Raw genomic sequence first — 24553 nt, 5'->3', positions numbered from 1 at the left:
CGGGATTTTTGGTTGATTTTCTTTCTCTATCATTTAAAATACACTTATGATAAAAAAAAAAAAAAAAATTGCAAATATTTCAAACAAACTTCTTTAATGTTGTCATTATGGGGTATTTTTTTGGAGAATTTTGAGGAAAATAATGAATTTAATACATTTTAGGATAAGGCTGTAACATAACAAAATGTGGAAAAAGTGAAACGGTGTGAATACTTTCTGCATGCACTGTATGTTTAACTAGATAGCTGGGTAATGCATTGAATGTAAATGGCATAGTAAAAAAGATTTATAATATAAACCAAAGCCAACTACACAATTTGTAGGAAGCTATTTTTTTTAGGATTAGAAAGCCAGATTGGATGGCACTGATTTTTATGATTGACCCGTAATATTATCGAGAGAAAATTAATTTGCAACAGTTCCAGAGTCAGAAAACACCTACCTCTAATGACATATGACTCCTTGTGTAGGCAGCTGGTTCCTGGAGAAATTTCTTTGCAGGGATGCCTATCCTCTTCTTGTCTCTGAACTTTGGCGCTGCAGTGGTTAATAGCTTCAAGTCTTCGTCTTCAGGTAGAACTGATGGTCCAACAGGGAAACTGCCCCTCCTTCCCCCTCCTCCATTGAGAACAGTTCCTTAATTTCAGTGTCGGAAATTCAGAGCCAGGAAGAGGACAGGCATTTCTTAAGCTCAGGTTCCAGCTGCCTATACAACATGGGGCATAGCTTCATTACATGTAGGTGATGTGACTAAAGCTGTAGAGATTTTTATTTTTATTTTTTTTTAAACTTTCACTTAAAATCTTTAAATATATATATATATATATATATATATATATATATATATATATATATATATATATATATATATATATATATATAATCGCTGGTTTGGATATTCAGATTATTTAATTACTTCGAAACACACGGACAACTGATGTTGACTTTGCTATTAAATCATGCTGAACATAAAAATCTGAATTTTTTAAATGACAGTGGGGGATTATGTTAATAAATTTTAATTTGTCACATGAGATTTACACATTTCCTGTAATTAAAATCACTGAAGTTAATACAGTGAGCTTATTGTGCAGCTATTCATGGGATTGTCAAAGCTATGAATTCTTAAAGGGGAGTTCCAGCCTTTTTTTTATGTTTATTAAAAGTCAGCAGCTACAAAAAGTGTAGCTGCTGCTTTTTAATAAACAGACACTCACCTGCTCCACGGTTCAGCAATGCGGCCGCCCGAAGCTTCACTCCTCTCCGCATTCATTCTAACTGTGGGCACCTGGCCGTGACAGCTTTCATCTTCACGGTCGGGCACTCACTGCACATGTGCGAGCGGCGCTGTGCTCCCTGAGTGGACAGGTGATCGCCTGGAACCTGTCATGTGTCCCAGGCGATCGCCTAAAGGGAGGGGCCTGCCAAAAGACGATATGACGAGTCGCCTAAGTGGTCCCTGGGCGGAAGAAGGAAGTGAGACAGGAAGTCCCACTCCTGCTGAAGCCCCCCCCCCCCCCCCCCCCCCCAAAAAAAATTACATGCCAAATGTGGCATGTAAGGGGGCGAGGAGTGGTTTAAGTTCTTTAAGTACTTTTGGGTGGAACACCGCTTTAAAGCACAATTTCAGAAAAGCAGCGAATTTCTCACCCGAAATAAGGTAGCCTATAGATGATTCGAATTTCGTCAGTGTTGATAGGGAGAATGCCTCCCGCACGCTATTGTGTTCTGCCGGCGGGGAGCCTTCCCTGCCAGCAGAATACCATGATTACTGCCAGCGGCTATAGCTGCTGGCAGTAATCACATGTAAAAAATTAGACAGGCTGGTTATACCCAAGTTGAATAATGGATTGAAAAAGTAGGTGATCTAAATAAAGGTGCCCTCCTGACCTCCCACCGTTGCGCTAGTAGGAAAATTATACATTGATATAAAGCTAGCTGCTGTTTAAAGAAAGTATAGTGAAAAAAAGTAAATAAAATGGTTACACTCTCTCAAGAGTGTCCACAAATTTAACAGCGCTCAATGAATATGTGTACATCCCTCTAAACATAAACAATGTCTCAAATGATATGCTAATATTAAAGTGAATAAATACTAGTGATAAATGTGACAAAATTCATGAACATAAATAAATAAAAATTGATTAAAGACACAAATAAACCCATGACTTTAAACACGTGAAGCAGAACACACAAAGTGCAAAAAGTATATATGAATGAATGATGGATTGCCTTGGGTACAATCAGCCTGCCCATACATAGATCGAATCTCAGCCGCTCCATGCTGAACTGGTCAAATTTCGGTCCATGTATGGCCAGCTTAACATTTGTTTGCTGTTTTACCTACTATAGGGTTTACATTCTTGTTTACTCAGTTCTGGGATGTATGCACCACTGAGATACTGTATAGCCAGGCAAGTAACACAATCATTTTCATGTTCAGCAGTGCATCCTCCTTTATTGTCCCTACCTCCCACTTGCTTGGTGCACAATGGATGCACATCATCACCTCTGTCCAGTCCCTGCCCCTAGGGAGCTTACAATCTAAGGTCCTTATCTCACATGCCTACATATACATACAAAGGCTAGTTTAGACAGGAGTCAATTAACCTACGAACATGTATTTTAAAGTGTGGAACAAACCTAAACAAGCGCATGCAAACTCACATGCAGACCGTGTCCTGACTGGGATCCAAATCGGGGACCCTAGTGGTGGAAGACAGAAGTGAATTCCCATAGTTGCTGTGAATGCAGGTACAGTCAAGATGCAGAGGCTTATTGCTAATGGCAACGGGGATTGTCTTGCATACTAAGAAGAGTGGTTGTGTGAAGGACTAGTCATCCAGGAATATAATTGACTAGTCCTTCACACAACCACTCTATCTCCCAGCTTGTCATTTGTTTTATCTCTTAAACCAATATCCTGCTAATAAAATATCTCTAAGTGGGACTTTCAGTATGGCCGACTCCTTATGGGTTATTACTACAGTACTGTATGTGCATGACCAATTGCATTTCTTCTGCTTGTTTTAGGAGCAAGGTCCTATGACACTCTGTGCCGGAGGTTTTCTGAAGATGTGAATGCCGTTGTTGTTTCTATCGAGTAAGTCTGAACAATGGGAAGCCAATCTATTTTGCATGCTGATTTGCCAGATCAGAACACAAATATTTGGTGACTGCAATAATTCGCCTTTTCACGTGCATAGTTTTTGTGGTGTATGTTGGTTGAGGTGGTCACTAATATGGCTAACCAAAAGTTGGTCTTTGCCTCCAACATCATGCTGCCTGCCCTGATGCAAAGTAAAAGCATTCATTTCAGACCATTAACTCTTGCTGCCAGGCCATGTGCTCTACTTCTAACTAAGGTTTTCTTCCACAAACTTTGAAAGCTACGGTAATTGGAAAAAAAAAAAAAAAAGTGAAAACACTGCAAAAAAATGGTCTGGCCACCCTTGGTGGCCAGACCATTTTTTTGCAGTGTTTTCACTTTTTTTTTATTTTTCAATTAGCTTTCAGAGTTTGTAGAAGAAAACACAGGACTGGTAGAATAAACAGATGCTGCTACTGATAGCGGTGACTGTGCAAATGTTTATCAAGCTTATATTTGCAATAAGCATTGGTGTAAAATCATTACTAATGCACGGTCGTTTTTTGTGATGAAAAAAACGACATTTTTAAAAACATCATTTAAAACGACCGTGTGTGGGGAAAACGTCGTTTTATGTCTTCTGAAAAACGACAAAAAAAAATTCGAGCATGCTTCAATTTTTTATGTCGTTTTTCAAAACGTTGTTTTTTGTGTCATTTAAAATGATAGTGTGTGGGTAAAACTATGTTTAAAACAACGTTTTTAAACCCGCGCATGCTCAGAAGCAAGTTATGACGCAAGCTTGAATGGAACAGAGTGCCGTCGTACGCTCTGAACGTAACCGCGCTTTGCTAGGGCATTTTGAAAAAACGATGGTGTGTAGGCAACGTCGTTCTTTAAAATGAAGTTTGAAAAATGTCGTTTTATTTCATCACAAAAAACGACCGTGTGTACGCGGCATTACACACACAAGCCCAACATAACTTTCAAAACTCCCACTAAATCTATAAAAAAAATATATTTGGTTATTAACTAACAACAATTAATAGTAAATTTTAAATTGTACCTTTTTTCAGAACACTGGAAATTGAACATAAGCAAAACCTATAAATGGGCAACTAACGTTCTAGATCTGAAGGTTGGCTTCACACCAATGGCCTGTGGTAATGCCAATCTGCATTACTGTGTGTGCACTGCATTGGTGTGCATTGCGCTAAAATAATTTTATCACAACGCTGCATAGGGGTGCAACGGATCAAAAAACGTACAGTTCGGATCGTTTCTCTGATCAGAGTCACGGATCGGATCATTTTTCGGATCAGCAAAAAAAAAATGTTGTAACGTGGCTCAAGCACTTTCAGCATGTGTTAAAAGCCCTCGTTTTGCACAACCGAATATGGCCTCATGTCTGCACCTATAAACACACCGATGGCGTTTGTGATGGCTTTAGCCCGGTCTGATTGTGCAACAAGGGGCTGCTTAAATGCTGCGCTGATGAGCGGTTGTTGAGCAGCTTTCGTTTTCATTTTCACTCCCGTCAGTGAAACACCAGGGTGATGTCGCTTCATGCATGGCCATGCTTGATGTGTTTCCACTGTCATATGGCTTTTTTGTGCCACAGTGCCTACACACCATCACGGTTTTATCCACTAACCTCTTTCCTTCATCATTATATTTGACAGCAAAGCCAAAATGCTCTCATACAGGGGATTTAAATGACGTGGGGCATCAAAGCTCCTCCGTTCCTCCACTCGCCATGACCACGCTGTGTGTGGACTGAACATGCACACAACTTTTTTCGATGACAATCCGTTGCACCACTAACACTGCATGGTAATGCGTCTTAATGTACTGCTGCACATAGCATTGAATTTAACAAATAAAAGTTGTAAAAAGAAAGAAAATTAAGGATTGTGGTAAGTTGGCATGTGTCGTGGTATGCTGCAACGCACGCATATTAGCAAGGTGCATTAGGGTGCCTTTAACAATGGATGGTATCACAATGCACCAACAAGAATACGTGTTTTTGTGAACTGCTGTAATGTGCTCCACATCAGAGATATGAGTAAGGTCTTTCTTTAAATAATATTTATATACAGCGTGTTTGTATATGAGTGTATGTATGTGTGTGTGTAATATATATATATATATATATATATATATATATATATAATTATACGTTTTCATTAAGGACAGACAAAAGATCAGTAAATACCGATCCTCTGCTCAGTCATCCAGAAAGTTTGTATCCTCTCCCTGGGTACTGGCAGGCTTCTTTCCTTCACACTAATTTAGTATCCGTACGAAGGAGGACTAAAATAAATATACACTCCCCAGCAGCTAGTAATACAAGTTAAGGCAAGTTAAAGCATAACATACCAAACAGCCCTACCCAAACTATCCCAATGTCCAATTAGAGTCCAGATAATCAAAAACAAAAGAAATAGTCCCAATATGCAGACAAGAAAATGGATCATTTCTCCTTGAATCCTCACCAGATGGAATAACCCTTTATGTATTCAGGTCAAACAAAGCTTTCAGTGTTAAACGTGAAAATACGTCTGGTCTTTATTTCATCCACTCCATCTCTTCTCTAAATTATCACCTTATTCACGTGATATAGACCTATATACAACAACAACAAAAAAAAATACCAAGTATATAGTGTAGTATTTTATGCATCATTGTAGCCAATCCAAATAAATTGGTGAATATGTGCCACCAACCCGTGTTCTTCTGTGTACATCTATTCTTCCCCCCCCAATAATCATTATGATCTTGCACATGACATATTATCGGGTAAGAATAGATGAACAAAGGGGAAATGGTGTGCATGGTGGGACACTGAGTTGGTGGCACATATTATACACTTAAGCGTACCACTTTTTCAGTCATATCTCAAACATGGTTAGGGCATGTGGTCACTCTGACCATGCTACTGTTTGGTGCATGTGCTGTTGGCCAAAACGCCATAGGTTGGTTAGGTTATGAGTGATGATGTCACGTACCTGATATGAGAATGAAATGATAAGGTTGGCCTCATTTTATCTCCAGCCCAGGCCCCACTGAAGGTGGAACAGAAGGTACTGAGGGACAGGAGAAACATGATATTGCTAGAAGAATTTGCAGCAGGAGATGCGATTCCAGGGAGGCTGGCGAAACTAGTGGATCAGGAAACGTAGTAGTGTTTAGAAGTTTCTATCCTAGGTTAAAGAGGCACTCTGCTTATGCTGTTGGTTCAGGACATGCAGCTTGTCAGGGCTCCCAGCAGACTTAAGGTGGGAACACTCGGCAGTGCACAGCACTGGTACAGCAGCTAGCCAAACGGGCACTTTAGCAGGATGGGAAACCAGAATCGGATGCAGAAGCGTGGTCACAGGAATAGCCAGAGTCATCCAGCAGACGGGAAGCGACAAGATCAAGAGTTGGCAGAGTCAGCAACAAGGGAATCGTACAGGATAAACGCAGGACACGGGGAACAGCTGAAGAGCAGCTAACGTAGAACATGGGTATGAGCACTCTTTAAATGGGCTGTCTGACGCCAACAGGGATTGTGTGCACATTCACATTCCCAAATTCTTGCTTGCGCCTGCTAACCATTCTGTGACAAATACCATGCGCATATCTGAGCATCAGACGTCTCACAGGGATTCCCTGACAGATGAGTAGATAACTTTGCCGGGGGCTTGGCTGCCTAACCATATTTGAGATGTGACTGAAAAGTGGGCAGGCGTATTTCTGACATGTTTGGATCTGACAGAACATAACCCCCCCTTTACTCCCCCTGAGGAAGTCCTTTCCGGAAAAAATGCATTGGGAGTTCACTCTGAAATATTCATGATTCTATCAACACTGTATGGACCAAGTTGGGACTATAATGGATGTGGTGCCATATTATAAGTGTTGGGATTAGAATAATGTTACTCATGAAATAGTTAAGGTTCTTGGAACCAGTATGTGATATGCTTTAATGTGAAACAAGGTGTGGATATATCCCATCTGTGTCTTTTTAACCTCTTTCCCACCGGGCTTGTTTTTCAGATTGTTTACAAGACTAAAACCGTTTTTTTTGCTAGAAAATTACTTAAAACCCCCAAACATTATATATATTTTTCCTGGTGCCTCCATGGCAGCATACTTGTGATAGAGCTCCGCCTCGACTCCTCCTTCAGGGCTAGTGAATAGAATAAATTAAAGGCATAGCCCCTCCCCCAACATTCTCCTTTTTTCCCTCATACCTTCTTGTGCTGGTGAAGAGTAGATGTATGTCCATACCTCTGCAATCGGCAGCGTCCGCCGGGTTTAGCCTTTCCCGGGCGCAGTCCCTGTTCTTGGGCCGCTATCAGCGCTAATAAGCTGGGAGACCCCTCTGTGGATCTGTTGGGGTCATTTCGCAGAGTTTCCGTTTAGGAACGAAGTCTGCTATCGCATCCATGATGAATGCAGTGGAGTCGCAAAAGGATCAGCTCACATCTTTCCAGGCTGGTGGTTTCCATTTTATTTTTAGGCATATATTGTTTTTTGTCTCTCCCCTCTCCCATCCCTTCCTTCCTTTAACTTGCCTGTTAGGACTCCTTTAAAAAAAAAAAAAAAAAGGTGTGCTTGTTGTTTTATTTTTTGTGATGCTCCCTTTAAAGTCCGGTCAGTTTGATGGGGCAGGTGCCTTTATCCTGACGGGCTTGCAGTTGTTGATTGTTTCCCCCGAAATCAGCGGTGGGCTACAGTTTTTGTTTTGTTTTGTATATCACTCGACATCACTGCGGCCATCTTGGATTCTGGAAGAGGGGCCAGATTTGCCCTTTTTCTTCCAGAGTCACTTTGCAATGGTGGTTTATGGGATTATTAGCCCATCCACCTGAGCCTAGTTAAGTTCAGATTCAGGGTTAGCCGTCAGAGTCTCCTCAGCTGTGCCCTGCTAGGTTTCACTGATGCTGCTCTGTGGTAGCTACCTTTTTGTGTTTATTCTCAAAAAAAAAAAATAAAAAAAAAAAAATGGTGCTAGATAAAATAAATGTGTTATTTAAAAAAAAAAAAAAAATTCCATAGTTCCTTCTTTTTTCCCTTTCTTTCTAAATTTCCGCAGCTGATCCTTTTGCCTAACTCTGCAATTAGTCATTTATCTTGCAAACAAAGATCCTCGCACCCCTATTAGGTATGTGACCAACTATATGTGAGTATTGAAAAAAAAAAAAAAAAAAAAAAAAAAAAAGTGCGCTCACTGTCTAATGTGAGTTCCTTACACCGTGGCCCTGCCCACTCCAAGAGGTCCAGAAAATCTTCAAGACACCGTGATGACGACAGATCAGACCGCAGGTCTCATTCTTCACGTCATAGATCAGAGAGATCAAGATCCAGAGGACAAGATCCTTCCCCCTCTCCTAGGACCTATACAAAGAAGAAATGCTGGACAGGTGGGGCCACACCACTACCAGACAGAGTGGTCTGTAAGGACTGTTTTATGGACTATGAGTCCGGCTGCGAGCTAGAAAATCAGCACGCTGTAGACCTGCTCAAGTGAACAATGAAGGACTCCTTCTCCAAGCTTGCGACTTGGGTCCCCGCTCAACCACTTCAGCAGTTGTCCCAGGTTCAGGATACAGAACCTAATCTCCCTGGTCCTGCAGCAGTCAGTACACCTCTGCCACTGTCAGGCTGACCAGCTAGAGATTCACCACCTGTAGACTCTTCAGAGGAGTCAACCTTCTGGCTTCAGTCTCTCCTTGGTAAAGCTGTTCTTCCAGGCAGTCAAAACTGCAGTCACCTGAGAAGACGCAGAAGAGCCTCCCCAAGAGTCTTCTTGTTGAGGCGACATTAGCCAGGTCATTCAGAATGAATGGGCAAAGACTGATAGAAAACTTTCATGGGGCTGGTTCAATAAACTATACCCATTAACAGAATCCATGCCAGTGGTAGACGCATCGGTGGTGCGACTCAAAAAAAAAAAGGAACGCGCTTTACCAATGGAGGATTCCGCTTCCTTCAAAAGAACCGCTAGGCATGCGAACCAACCTGGACCCGAAGAGGAGCTATTTAGCCGCGGGAGCAGCATGTAAGCCAGCTATCGCCCTCACATCGGTATCAAATGCCATAAGATCTTGGACATATAATATTGAGACGGCTTTGCATCAGGATGTCCCCAAGGAGGATATAATTAAAGCCTTGGAAGAACTTCGGTTGTCAGCAGACTTTGTCAGGGTGGCGGCCATTGACACGATCAGATGCTCTGCAAGATCCATGTTGCATTCAGTAATGGTGAAGAGGGTCTTCTGGCTGGAAGATTGGCTGGCTGACTTATTCTCCAACAAAATTGGTGCAAAATCCCATTCAGTGGAAAAGCACTATTCAGAGACAAAACGGTTAAAGCTATCTCCAGGCTGTCAGGAGGGAAGTCCGGTGTGCTTCCCCAGGACAGAAGGATGCGAAGATTCAGAGGCAGGTCCTCTAGATTCCGCCAGACAAATCCAATAGATTTTAGGCAGTCAAGACAGCCCAGAGACAACAAAAGACCTTGGAAAGGTACTCAGACATTCTTTTTGAACAGGAAGATGAATGACCTTTCCGGCTCCACAGGAGCAGAAGCAGTCTTTTTGACGCCAGAGTAGCCCAGGCACTCCCGGTGGGAGCCAGGCTAAAGTTCTTGTCCCAGTCTGGACCACATGCTGTCAGGACCCCTGGGTTCTGTCTACAATTCAATTGGGGCACCTTTGGAATTTCTCTCATCCCCCCACCTCGGGATTCTTTCAAAGGAACAGAGATTCCATCCTCTCCGCCAAGGGCTCAAGCTCTGTAAAACTTCCTAACGTCACTTCAGCCTCAGGGGGCGGCTGTTCTGGTTCCCTTGGCAGAGCGTTTCGCAGGCGTCTACTCCACCCTATTTCTGATCCCAAGAGGACAGGTGAGTGGAGGCCTGTGACAGGCCTTCAGAGGCTCAGCCGGTATATCTGCCCCAAAAGCTTCAAAATGGAGTCCCTGCAGAGGATTATTCAGGCAGTCCAGCCATAAGATTGGATGATTTCTGCAGGATGCGTACCTACACGTTCTAATTCTGTCTGCATTTCAAAAATGTCTGAGATTTGCAGTGGGATGGACCCACCTACAGTTTCAAGCCCTGCCTTTCGGTCTGTGCACCTCTCCCAGGGTGTTCACCAAGATACTAATATCCGCTTTGGTTCCCCTGCGGGAAAGGGGCTTGAGGATATTCCACTACTTGGATGACATCCTCCTCCTAGCAAGCAATCCGGATCAGTTGGTATGTCACCGGGAAATTCTTCTACAGTCCCTAAAAGAGCTAGGGTGGCTAATAAATTCCGAAAGGAGTCAACTAGCACCCACACAGCAGATAATCTACCTGGGTGCAATGTTCAACACTCAGGAGGGGACAGTGTCATTACCACCGCCAAAGGCAAGGATTGTCACCCAGAGAATGATCAAGGTCATCCGGAGCCCGTATCTGACAGCTTCACAATGTCTGAGCCTCATTTGCACAGTGTCTCCTTGTATACCCATGGTTCCTTGGGCCCATTGGCACTTAAGGTAGTTCCAGACAGGTTTCTTGGCGCAGTGGAAGAAACGACGACTATCCCAGACGATACTGCTGATGGGAGTAATGCACAGGGATCTTCACTGGTGGACAGTTCCAGAAAACCTCTCCAAACCTAGTCACCTGGTCCCCCATCCTTGGATCACAATTATGTCCGATGCAAGCGGACAGGGCTGGGGAGCCCATTCCGGGGAAACCAGAATACAGGGTAGATGGTCATGTTCTACCCAGGGAGTGGTATCCAACATCTTGGAGATGAGGACAGCCTTCTTAGCACTAACTTTGGCGTCCCAAATCAGAGGCCAGAGAATACTTCTACATCTAGACAACATGGCAGCTGTCGCTTATCTGCAGAAGCAAGGAGGCACTCGCAGCAGGTCGTTCCTCAAGGTGGTGATGCTGATCACACTCTGGGCAGAGAAGAACCTCCTGGACCCCAGAGCAATGTATCTGCCGGGCAGGTAGAACACGGAAGCAGACACGTTGCCCAGAAACTTCCTGGACAACAACGAATGGGCTTTCCACCCCCTCGTCTTCCATCAGATTGCCAGCATGTGGGATCCCCCTCAGGTAGACCTGTTCGTCTCCCCAAAGAATACCAAGCTGGACAGATTCTTCTCTCGAATGCAGCATCCACAAGCCGAGGCAGTGGATGCCCTGTCATGCCCCTGAAGGTTCACCACAGCATATGCCTTTCCTCCTGAGGCTCCTCAGGGAGTCAGTCCAGGTGGTGGCAGTACTTCCGTATTAAAGTGACAAGTGCTTCCGCGCTATTATAGATCCTTAAAATACAAACACCTCAACAAATAATATACAGTGCAGCAAAATCTAGCAGTGTTTTACCAAACACAAAAATATAGATAAGATAGTGAAAGTGATTCTGCGCAATGTATCTCACATTGCTGTGACACATAAATATAACACAAATCAAAGTGAAATAACACTGAATGGGTAAATATATATCCACTAAATAGTCCGTATATACAAGTGGTATAGGAGAGCTGAGTCCTGCTCAAATAGTGTCTAAAACTACTAAAATTAAAAATACTCCGGCGTACACCTGGAGTGACGTAAGCCGGCGCTGTGAACGCCGCTCATTTTAAATATTGCTGCACATTTGTATATTTTTTAATGTAAGCACAGGTTTTTCCGTTTAATAAATCACAACCTGGTTTACTGTGCTTCACTATCGGAGGTTCCTTTTTTGTTCCTTCTCTCCATTGTATGTATTTGGGCGGAGTACTATACGGATCTATAGACGTTGTGCCAGCTCAAGGGGAGAAAGGACAGGGACTACCCTTTAAGGATTACCACGGTGTGAGAGATCTGATGCTCATCTATATCTACCTAGAGGTAAGAGGCTAGTGAGCCTAGTGGAGGATTCGATCTTCATCTGCTGGTCACTCACTCTACATCTAATCCAGCATACTCAGCATATTGATTGGATCATTTGGCAGCTTTTATACAATTTTGAATAAGTTTGTTTCACTGAATTTGTTTCACTGAAGGATTCGTTTTGGTTTTCTTCCACATCACTTTTATTTACCATTTTTGGTTCGGATTTTTATTTTATTTTAGTAGTTTTAGACACTATTTGAGCAGGACTCAGCTCTCCTATACCACTTGTATATACTGACTATTTAGTGGATATATATTTACCCATTCAGTGTTATTTCACTTTGATTTGTGTTATATTTATGTGTCACAGTACTTCCGTATTGGCTGAAGAGACCCTGGTTCCCTCTAGCCCTGCGCCTCAGTGTGAGCTCTCCAATCAGGATCCCTCCTTTCCCTCAACTTCTGTCACAGGGCAGTCTAGTTCATCCAAACCCTCCAGAAGTTGAATCTTCGAATCTGGAGGTTGAGAGGCGAGGGTTCGAGTCCCTAGGGTGTTCCCCAGGAGTCATAACAACCCTTCTAAAAGCCAGAAAAACCGGCAACTAATGCCATATAATCAAAAATCTGGGACAAGTTCTTGTCATCTGCTACCGGAAATGGATTTGATCCAATCCTTCCCTCTACGTCCAATATTTTAGGTTTCATTCAGACAGGACTTGATCTGGGGCTTGGTCTGAGCTCCCTCAAAGTGCAGGTAGAAGCAGTCTCTGCCGCAACAAGTAAGAGATGGGTGGAGGATCTCTTGGTAGTCACTTTCCTCAGAGGAGTATTGAAGATTCGGCGACACCTGTCAGACGATCATTTCCTAAGTGGGATTGTCCCTGGTCCTTAAAATTCTATCTGACCATCCCTTTGCTCCAGTGCAACAAGTAGCAAGATGGAACCTGACACTAAAGACGGTTTTCCTGCTAGCCATTACATCTGGCAGAAGGATCTCGGAACTTCACACCTTAGGGATGGGTGACGACCACATCTCCTTCTTCCCGAACAGGGTGGAACTTCGCCCCTTCGAGGGTTCACACCTAAGGTCGCTACTCCAAGCCACCTGTTGGAACCTGGGCACTAGCAGTGTTTACAGACACAGGTTCAGAGTCTTGTCGTGAGCTGGATGTATCCAGAGTGCTCAGGGCCTACCTAGCAGCCACGACCCCTTCAAAAACTCAGAGACTTTTTATTGTACTGTTCAGTAAATACAGGGGCAAAGATGCTTCCATCAGAACTCTGGCATCTTGGGTTGTAAAGTTAATCCAGAAGGCCTACAGGGTAAAGAATATTCTCCATCCTGAGTAAATGCTCATTCTACAAGGGCAGTCTCGGCTTCCTGGGCAGCAAGGGCTAATGTTTTGTTGAAGACGGTGTGCAGGGCCGCCACCTGGTCTTCTCACCATACGTTCCTCAGACACTACCATATTGGTCTAGGAGCTCTCACGACTGTTGAGTTTGGAAGAAGGGCAGTTCAGGCTGCTATGTCTTCTTCTAATTAAACGTTTATTGTTAAGCATTATCCCACCCATATCAGCTAGTTATTTATCACAAGTATGCTGCCATGGAGGCACCAGGAAAACGGAAAATTGTATCATACTTACCAGTAATTTTCCTTTCCTGGTGCCTATCCATGGCAGCATACGCTCCCACCCTCGGTATTCTATATTACGGAGAATGTTGGGGGAGGGGCTATGCCTTTAATTTATTCTATTCACTAGCCCTGAAGGAGGAGTCGAGGCGGAGCTCTATCACAAGTATGCTGCCATGGATAGGCACCAGGAAAGGAAAATTACTGGTAAGTATGATACAATTTTCCGTTTTTTCTAACACCCTAGAGAATAAAATGGCAGTTATTGCAATACTTTTTGTCACACCGTATTTGTGCAGCGGTCTTACAAGCGCACTTTTTTTGGAAAAAAATCACTTTTTTGAATAAAAAATAAGACAACAATAAATTTTGCCCAATTTTTTTATATATTGTGAAAGATAATGTTACGCCGAGTAAAATTATACCCAACATGTCACGCTTAAAAATTGCGCCCGCTCGTGGCATGACGTCAAACTTTTACCCTTAAAAATCTCGATGGGCGACGTTTAAAAAATTCTACAGGTTGCATTTTTTGAGTTACAGAGGAGGTCTAGGGCTAGAATTATTGCTCTTGCTCTAACGATCGCGGCGATACCTCACTTGTGTGGTTTGAACACAGTTTTCATATGCGGGCGCTACTCGCGTATGCGTTCGCTTCTGTGCGCGAGCTCGTCGGGACGGGGCGATTTAAAAATATTTTTTTTGTTTTCTTATTTCTTTTTATTTAGTTAATAATTTTTTACACTGAAATAAAAAAAAAAAATATTGATCATTTTTATTCCTATTACAAGGAATGTAAACATCCCTTGTAATAGAAAAAAGCATGACAGGTCCTCTTAAATATGAGATCTGGGGTCAAAAAGACCTCAGATCTTATATTTAGACTAAAATGCAAAAAAAAAAAAAAATTTAAACTGTAATTTTTTCAAATGACAAAAACAAAAAATGTTTATTGAAGACGTTGGGCAGGACTGACGTTTTGACGTCACTTCCGCCCAGCAGAGGTATGGGGACGGGTGATGACATTTTTCCCTCACTCGCTTCCCCAGTCAGCTGCTGAACGGACCCGATCGCCTCCGCCGCTACCGACGGCTCCGGTAAGCGGCGGAGGACGCGGGAGAGCGGCGGGAGGGGGGGCCCCTCTCCCGCCACAGATAACGGCGATCTCGCGGCGAATCCACCGCGGAGACCGCCGTTATCGTGTACACCACCGCCCACTGAAGAGATGAAAATCTCGGTTGTGGCAGCAGCTGCTGCTGCCGTTACCGAGATATCCATCTTTAAAAAGAGGACGTCTTTTTTACATGGGGCGGTGGTCAAGAGGTTAATGTAACAACAATGGAATAAAATGGTCTGTTATTTTAAATGGTTGTTCTCCTCCTGGCTCTTAATCGAAGAAGAGCTCACTCCCTAGCACAGATGAAAGAGGTTACAGACCCAGTCCACTCCGAATATCATTCTTTAATCTCCTCTCTCACCACAGACCTTTCTAACAAGCACAGGTGGAACTAGATACTTCAGTAATGGTGTTGGAATGGAGAAGGCATCGCAGGGAATGCATATTATGAAAAGGTTAAAACCTTAAACAAATGTCAGCTACCATATGCCCGACATCTTTAGAGACATTCTATGAACCTATGGAGATAATTTTCCATGGTTTGCCTTATAAGGCAAAACTGGAAGTATAACTTTTCTAAATATTTGAAATGAACGCCACTGTACAATGGTGTCCTTGTTTGACACTGATTTGGATATTCTGTGAAATTTTATTTGTATAGTATATAAAATTAACTTACAATTTTAACCATAGTCCTTTATGGAGTTTAGCCTTTTTAGTTTTATTTCCAAAAAAATAAAAAATTTGGTTTGTTCCTTGCATAGGAACATACAGAGCAGCTGAAGATTAAGAAATTCTTGCCTGATTGAATGTGTTTGCAGCTGACAAAACAAATTGTTCTGTTAATCCTCTTAGTAAAGCATGTGAAGTTTAGATAAATTCCACCTCTAGGCATGTTTTGGTTGAAGATAATTTAACTAGACGTGACATCGCTACAAAGGCTTCCTGTCTTTTTTCTGCAATGTTCTTCCAGAACAGCACATGAGAGATAGAAAGAGAGGCTCCACCCACTTAAAACTGGAAACACATCATCCAGAAGCATTAAAAAGAGCATAGACACTTTTCAGGTACAGTTGTGTGAAAAAGTATTTGTCCCCTTCCTAATTTTTTTTTATTTTTTTTGCATATTTCTCACCCTTAAATGATTCAGATCATCAAACACATTTTAATATTACACAAAGATAAATCCAAGATGCAGTTTTTAAATTATTATTTCATTTATTAATGGAAAAAAGTTGTTCAAACCTGCCGGGCCCTATGTGAAAAAGTAATTGCCCCTGCCATGCTGAATCATGAATGAACTGTGATTAACCACAAGTTTTTGAAAAGCTGAGTTAAATTTCACTTGCCACACCCAGGCCTGATTACTGCCAGACCTTTTGAATCAAGAAATCGCATAAATAGAAGCTGTCTGACAAGGTGAAGCATGCTAACTAATCACAAAAAGCCACACGTCATGCCACAATCTAAAAAAAAAAAATCAAGAACAGATTAGAAACAAAGTAATGTACATATATCGGTCTAGGAAGGGTTTCAAAGCCATTTCTAAGGCTTTGGGACTCCAGCGAACCACAGGGAGAGCCATTATCCACAAATGAAGATAACTTGGAATAATGGTGAACCTTCCCTGAAATGGTCAGCCTACAAAAATTACTCCAATAGCATGACGACTCATCCAGGAGGTCATAAAAGAACCCAGAACAACATCTAAAAAACTGCAGGCCTCACTTGCCTCAGATAAGATCAGTGTTCATGATTCAACAATAAGAAAGAGACTGGGCAAAAATGGCATCCATGGCAGAGTTCCAAGGCCAAAGCCACTGCTGACCAAAAAGAACACAAAGGATCATCTCACATTTACCAAAAAACATCTTGATTATCCCAAAGACTTTTAGGCAAATATTCTGTGGACTGATGAGACAGAAATGTAACTTTTTGGAAGTTGTGCGTCCTGTTACATCTGGTATAAAACTAATACAACAAGAACATCATACCAACAGTCAGACATGGTGGTGGTAGTGTGATGGTCTGGGACTGCTTTTCAGCTTCAGGACCTGGACGACTTACCATAATTGATGGAACTATGAATTCTTGGCTCTACCAGAAAATCCTAAAGAAGAATGTCCGGCCATCAGTTTGTGACCTCAAGCTCAAGTGCATTTGGGTTATACAGCAGGACAATGATCCGAAACGCAACAGCAAGTCCACCTCCAAATGGTTCAAACAAAGCAAAATTTAGGTTTTGGTGACTTAGTCAAAGTCCAGACTTAAATCCAATTGAGATGCTGTATCATGACTTTACATAGGCCGTTCATGCTGTAAAATCCTCCAATGTGCGCCAGTTATCGCAAACGATTGCAGTTGTTGCCGCACAACCAGTTGTTAGGTTTAGGAGGCAATTACTTTTTCACATAAATCCAGGCAGGTTTGGACAGCTTTCTTGCCTTAATAAATGTAACCATAATTTAAAAACTGCATTTTGTATTTACTCGGCTTGTAATTAAAAAAATGTGTTTGATGATCTGAGTCATTTAAGTGTGACAAATATGAAAAAAAAAAAAAAAAAAATCAGAAAGGGGGCAAATTCTTTTTCACACAACTGTATTTGTGTTTTCTCTGTGCTAACCGGAACATCAAAACTGTTTGCTATTTTTTTACTTTCCTTTGTACTAGTTGCAGAGGCCTTCCAGTATTCCATAATTTCAGGGACAGTGGACCTGAAGTAGTTTGTTTCCTGGCAAGGATTAACTTTTGCTAGTACAGTGGAACCTCGGTTTAAGAGTAACGCGGTTAACGAGCGTTTTGATTTGCGAGCAACTTTTTAAAAAAAATTCTGACTTGGTTTGCGAGTGCTGATGAGCAGAATTCAACCTAATGGGGCCTGCAGTACCGCATTTGGCCTGAGGTGCAGGGGGCGCCAGAGCCAAACAGCGACGATCGGCGCCATTCGGCAGTGCTTGGAAATACTCGGTTTCTGAGCCTTTCTGACATTTGCTGAGGTCAGCCGACTTGTCCTCGGCCTTTCCGGACGTTTCCGAGGCTCTCCAGCGCCCCCCTCTGGCCGGATGCAGTATTGCATCCCATTGAAGTCAATGCATTGGCTTCAATGGGGAAACTCGCTTTGATATGCAAGTTCTTTGGATTACGAGCATTCTCCTGGAAAGGGATTATGCTCGTAATCCGAGGTTCAACTGTATGCTTATCACCTTTTCCATTTTTCCACAAGTTCTGTTCTCTGACAAGGAAAAGTGGTTATTCCTGTGGGCACAGAGGCTCTAGTTAAGCCTCTTTCTCAAATTTGGTCAGGGTTCGGGTCCTCCCCTGTGTTTTTGTCTGGGAGTAGTGGAGGAACCCTAGGTCACCAGCTAAGCCCCCTCTGTATATGGCTGTGTTGTGGATGGATCATGGCTTTCAGCGTCCCTGTGTCCTTTCTGGGGGTGGGAGAGGGCAAGCATTGAGCGGAGGAGTCCAGACTTTCTGGCTCAGTTTATATACATGTATGTGTGCAGGACAGAGGTCAGCCTGGTACAGCATGGGCTTCCCCAAATGGACAGCAATTTGCTTGGATGTGTATCCACCTTGGCCGCAGCATTCATAGATGCCATGGTAAAAGCACAAGAGTGGGGGATAGTGTCAAAAGCAGGCCTGAACCTTTCCATAAATCCCAGGAGTGTTGCAGCAGACATGCTGTGGTCAACAGTTCTACACCATGCAGTCTGATTCCGCCACACAAATTCGCTAATTTGCTACAAATTTGGCAGATTTGGGCACAAGTGGATGTCTATTGTTATAGATCTCTTTGCACACTAATTGCACTGCTTACAGCCTCCAGGCTAAAAGGTTCTTTTTTTCTCTTTCAGTGTCAGCAGTTTCAGTCATTAGGACCTTATGAAGTGGAAAACTATGACCATCTCCCACCTTAGCGTAGGCTAATGCCGCGTACACCCGGTTGTTTTTTGGGATAAAAAAACGTCATTTTTTAGCATAAAAAAAAACTTTATTTAAAAAAATGACGTAGCATACACACCATCGTTTTTTCAAAGAGCTCTAGCAAAGCGTGGTTACGTTCAGCACATACGGCGGCACTCTGTTCCATTCAAGCTCGCATCATAACTTGCTTCTGAGCATACGCGGGTTTAAAAACGTTGTTTTAAACGTCGTTTTAGCTACACACGGTCATTTTTTATGACACAAAAAACGATGTTTTGAAAAAAAAAATGTGTCGTTTTTCAGAAGACATAAAACAACGTTTTCCCCACACAGGGTCATTTTAAATGACGTTTTTAAAAATGTCGTGTTTTTTTTTCATCACAAAAAATTACCGTGTGTATGCGGCATCAGTAAATCTACTTGTGTATTAGCTCTACTGGATAGATGTATAACAGATTGGTAGCCAGTGACTTGGTTATACCTATTATATGTTATCAGTTATCATTCTAACTGTCTGGTTCACTTATGTGTATGTTTTTTTTTTTTTTTTTTTGTATGAATACACATCACTGCTTGCCTTGTTTTCTACAGTGGGCTCTAGCTTTATGTATTCTTTTACATACACAACATTAAAGTCATGTATCATTTTGATTATATTCAGGTTGTATGAGTCCCTAAATTTGTACATGGATTAGATGCCTAGGTTTAATGCAGAAGACAATCAAATGGCTCCCTATGCTTGAAACTGGTAGGGTTATAGGACACGGTTCCAGTCATCTACCATGTGAGAAATTTGTAGAAATCATCTTAGTAAAGCATTTAACACGAGTGGTGGCTGGTGCTCAATATATTAAGGGGGGGGGGGCGGCGATCTGTGGCCTTAAATAACTCTTAAAATGATCTTGCGCTAAAGATATAGATAACTAAACAAACAAATGCGTGCAAACTACAGAAAATAAAGTACTATATAATCAATACCAGGACGGCTAATATATAGTGTATGGTGTAATAAACTTACTGGTCCACCAAAACAATAATATTAATGTCATACAACGTCAAAGGGTGATCAATGTATAAAGTGTCACTGTGCAAAAAGTACAAAGGTGCAACAATGCACACAACGTGAAAAATGGTTCAATATTGCAATATGGATGAAATCGGTGAAAATAAAGTTCTAGAACATCCCATGTATTTGTCAGGGGGACAAATCCTCCAATATCTCCAAAATCTTGATGTGAATATTTCCTTAATTGGAGTATTGAACCATGATGTATATCCTTCACCAGTCTCCTAGAACTCTCACCCTACAGATATATTATAACAGGCACATCAACTTTTTTCCAATCTTCTTTGTTATTAGATAATAGAGTTGTTCGCTACTTCTCTCCTTTCTCCCCTTCACTCTCGCTATCCAGGAGGAAATAACAGGAGGGGGGACTCCAGCCCGTGCCCAGGAATAAGCAAGGAGGAGAGGAAACTCCAATAGTGTAGTAATTTGAATAAAACTTTAATAAGCACACACATATAAATGGAGTCTTACAATAAATAAAATGGTAGCACGCTTGTTAGGGTAAATCTGCAGCGTGTATGGCTGTCTTACTGTTCCCTCCGCTCTTTCCGGTCTGCAGTGGCCTCAATCTCCCTTTGGCGTTACGTCACTCACCTCGTGACTTCTTCAGGGAAACCTGATTGGTCGCTGAGACATCCTAAATATACTGTTCTAAACCGAGAGTATACGATCTGCCATTTTCTCGGCGATCGTAAACAAACTTAATGGACGCCACCATTTTCCCTGAGATGGAGGGAGTAATGGTGAATCCATTTTCTTGAAGCCTTGTTTATCTACATCAGCAGGTTTAATGCAATATTGAACCATTTTTCATGTTCTGTGCACCTTTGCACTTTTTGCATTTTTGCACTGTTGTTATTTTTTGCACTTTTTTGCTTATTTGCACAGTGACACTTTATACATTGATCACCCTTTGAGGTTGTATGATATTAATATTATTATTTTGGTGGACCAGTAAGTTTATTACACTATATATTAGCCGTCCTGGTATTCATTATATAGTACTTTTATTTTCTGTAGTTTGCACGCATTTGTTTGTTTAGTTATCCATATCTTTAGCGCAAGATCATTTTAAGAGTTTATTTATTTACGTGTACAGTGAACACTATTAGATCTAGCAGCTTTTTTGCTTTTTTTCTTTAACCTCTTCACATTCATATTTACTCATCAGTAGTGAGAGAGACACTTTCTTTTTATTTCACGATCTGTGGCCTTACCTTCCAATGATTAGGTGGTGCTGGATCCGGGGTAGGACTCCTTGAACCAGCTGTTGCTGCCCCTCCGCCTGCTGCTCCTCGCTCCCACTTGCCAAGAGAAGAGCCAGGGCCATTGCTTCTCCTCCCAGCCAAGGAGGAAGTGGGGAAAAAACGACGGTATAGCGGCGCTAAAAATAGCGGTGCTATACATCCAGCGCCTCAGTGTGAAAGTAGCCTTTGATTCTCCATAATCACTGTTGTCCCTGGATTTCCATAGTCTCCCCATTACCACCCTTGTAACCCCATAATATTTTATACTCATACCTAAATGACCGATATCACTCCAAAATAATTCATAGTAACCCTATAACTACCACTGGCATCAACTTCTATAAGCCAAGTTTTATTTCCCTGCAACAGTCTAATAACATCCTGACACCCAGTAATAACTCTGAGGACACCCTCTTACTGCTAAATAACACCACAATGCCCAGTAACCATCTTGAGGACACTGTTTAGAACTCTAAATAGTTTCATGCTTGGCCACTGATGAGGGGTACAAGCATACCTCCTCATGTGAGTCTGCCATTGCAGCCACTTGCACCATTGCTGGAGGTTACTGCCAATGACACCAATGCTTGGCTTCTTTTACTCCCACACTACAAGCCATATATGATGAAACATCACCCACTTTATTGGCCACGGCACCTGGTGGTTGGTAGGTGGCACTCTGTGTGCACTGAATTTTTCTTTTTGATACTTTTGAGGCATTTGTCTTCCAGTAACTATGCCTACATACCTTGGTGCCTCTTATTTAAACTCTGTTTATTTTGTCATGTACCTTGAATGTGTACCTCTTGTTACAAAAATCTATAAACTGTTTGCTGGCATGTTAAAAAGGAGAGCTTGATTTTGTGGGTGTGGTTACAAATGGGGCAGATTTTGTGTGCATGTTGTCAGTAGAATGTCCCCAAATCTTATTTTGAAAATCTGATAAACATATGTTGATAATGTGTCATGACTTGCTCTCACTTGAACCTGTATTCATGACTTTATATGTTATAGGGCTATATGTAAAAATTAAATACATGTTGTTTTTTTTTTTTTTTTTTTATACAACGAAAACCTCATAAAAGAACACTGTGTAGCAATTCAGTGTGAATGTTTACTTCTGTACCATGTGATCTGGTGCAGGCAAACGCACAGCATTTGCCACCTGTTTTCGGGTTTCATGGATACCTGCTGCAGATCGTAAGTGCAGTGCCTTTTGAATGTGCTGCTGGTAATGTGCACAGCGTTCTGGTGTGAACTGGACCTAATGGCTCATCTCATTGCATGGGTATGGGGAGCTTGGGTATATAGAGTGTATGTATTTTTGTATATGTTTTAATTAAATTTTTTCTCTTAGATACAGGCTGGTACCAAATGTTCATTTTCCAGAGCAAGTGAATGATGTCTATGCTGCCACAAAATATTTACTGCTGCCAGAGGTGCTTGGAAGGTACTCTATTGATCCAGAAAGGATTGCAATATCGGGAGATAGCGCTGGAGGAAACCTGGCTGCTGCTCTGTGCCAGCAGGTAACTTTGATGTGCTTGTTTGTTTTTCACTGCGATAATATACCGTATTTATCGGCATATAACACGCACCGGCTTATAACACGCACCCCAACTTTAAGAGGAAAGATTCAGGAAAAAAACTTTACACAGGCCCCCGGCATAATACACAATACACGGACCCCCTGCACAGTACACTGACCCCCTGCACAGTACACGGACCCCTGTACAACCCACAGCCCTCTTTCATTATAAAGATGTGAGGGGTGTACTTAATTTTGTGAGATACTGTAAACTGAGAAAAACAATTAAATAAAACTGACATAAAACCATTTTCAGTTTTTCTTTAAAATAAACGGAGCAATAAAGCCAACTTCTGTCCTTTGATACCACGCAACATGATTACCAGCTGTTTTAGTTGTCACCTTTACGGCAGCAAGAACAATAGTCTTCATGGCACAGTAGCATAAAGGGCTGTAAGCACAGTCCTGCACTCACAGCACTGGGACAGCGCTGCCAGCATACTCTAAAGTTGAGACAACTTCACACTGTCAGCCTCACCCCCTTACACTGCTCCTCATATGTCACTCTCAATGTGGATCAGAGCTTCTGCATACCTCTAACGCTATTCTCTCTCGTGGACCCGGTCATGTGACTGCTCTCCTCTCTTTCATTGATGGTCACGTGACCGCTCTCCTCCTCCAATTAAAAGCTACACACGAGGAGGAGACGGAGCCGGAGGAGGAGAGCAGCCACAACGATCTGCGTTGATTGAGGGATTTGGGGGTTTGTATTTGCATTGGAAGTTACACAGGAGGAGAGGTAATTTTTTCTGGACTTTGGGGTTTACTGCCATCTCTGTCCCACAGCCAGGAGAGGCGGGGCAGCCGGCTTGACACCCTCCCAATGGGTGGCACCCGGGGCCAACAGCTCGATCCCCGCCCCCTGTTGGTAAAAAAAAACACATATATCGGCGTATAACATGCAGGCATGGTTAACCCTCTATTTTCAGGGTAAAAAAGTGCATGTTGTACGCCGATAAATACGGTAAATTGATTTACACGTGTACAAACACATAATAAGACAGAAGCAAACAATTCAATTGTGTGTTTAAAATGAAAAGTACTCCCCTAGCTGTATTTCGAATGTATTTACCTTTTACTCTGTACCTGTGCCAATAGGTAATATATGAACTTAGAAATGGAAATGAATGAAGCTTCAATGTACAATCTTATTTTTAGTTTAGTGCCCATGCGCACTGGTGCGTTCTCAAGCATCTCAGCAAAAACACGTTTACATTTGTAAAATGTAGCGCTAAAATGCAAACTATTAAAGAGGCTGTAAAGCTATATATTTGATCCTGAAGCAAAAATTGACTTAGTACTTGGTGGAGAAACCCTTGTTGGCAAGCACAGAGGTGAGACGTTTCTTGTAGTTGGTTACCAGGTTTGCACACATCTCAGTAGGAATTTTAGGTCCACTATTCTTTACAGAACTTCTCTAAATCCTTTAAAGCGTTTGTTAATCCAAAAATATAAAAAAAATAGGGCTGTGAAAATTAACTATTCATCGATTAATCTTAAATTTTTTTGATCGATCAAAATTATGTTAATTGGTACTCGGCTCTCCACCGGCTTCTGGGCCTTCAGGGAGTTCCGTTGGAGATCCAATGACGTCACAGACCCCGGTGGGGCTTGCCATGTTCATCTGAAGGGCTCCTTTGCTGTGCCTTCATATCTGCATGTCGGCGGGACCTTACTATCTGCCACACGCAAGGGCTGTTACACTTCCCTCTATCAACCTGGGATTCTACAGCCATCCACTGGGAGTTGTGATAGTTCCCTTCATGGGACATCTACATCCCGACGGACTGATGTTAACTTCTCCTCATCTGGATTCAGCAGTGGCATCGTTGTACACATTTTTATAACAGTATCATACTTAGCTACATGTTTTTATGACTGCTTTTGCTACCGTTTGGTATTACTCGCACCATTTTTACAGTTAATGTAGCTACATCAATTTTATCTCCAGTGCAATATTTATTTTGTTACCTACTTGAAGACTATAAAAGTTTTAATGCTAT

The 24553-nt window shown here is 42.1% G+C and overlaps 1 protein-coding gene across 1 annotated transcript in view; it reads left to right on the top strand.

The window, feature by feature from the left end:
• Nucleotides 1-24553, top strand: part of NCEH1 (neutral cholesterol ester hydrolase 1) — a 57929-nt gene that overhangs the window by 17690 nt on the left and 15686 nt on the right. The window contains exons 3-4 of the mRNA XM_040349380.1: nt 3034-3103; nt 22320-22491. Coding sequence (XP_040205314.1) covers nt 3034-3103; nt 22320-22491 — 242 coding nt within the window. The remainder of the gene's footprint in view (nt 1-3033; nt 3104-22319; nt 22492-24553) is intronic.

The sequence above is a fragment of the Rana temporaria genome, chromosome 4, assembly GCF_905171775.1.
Source record: "Rana temporaria chromosome 4, aRanTem1.1, whole genome shotgun sequence".
Lineage (NCBI taxonomy): Eukaryota > Metazoa > Chordata > Amphibia > Anura > Ranidae > Rana > Rana temporaria.
Note: the sequence above shows the minus strand (reverse complement) of the source record. Positions and strands in the feature narration are given on the sequence as shown.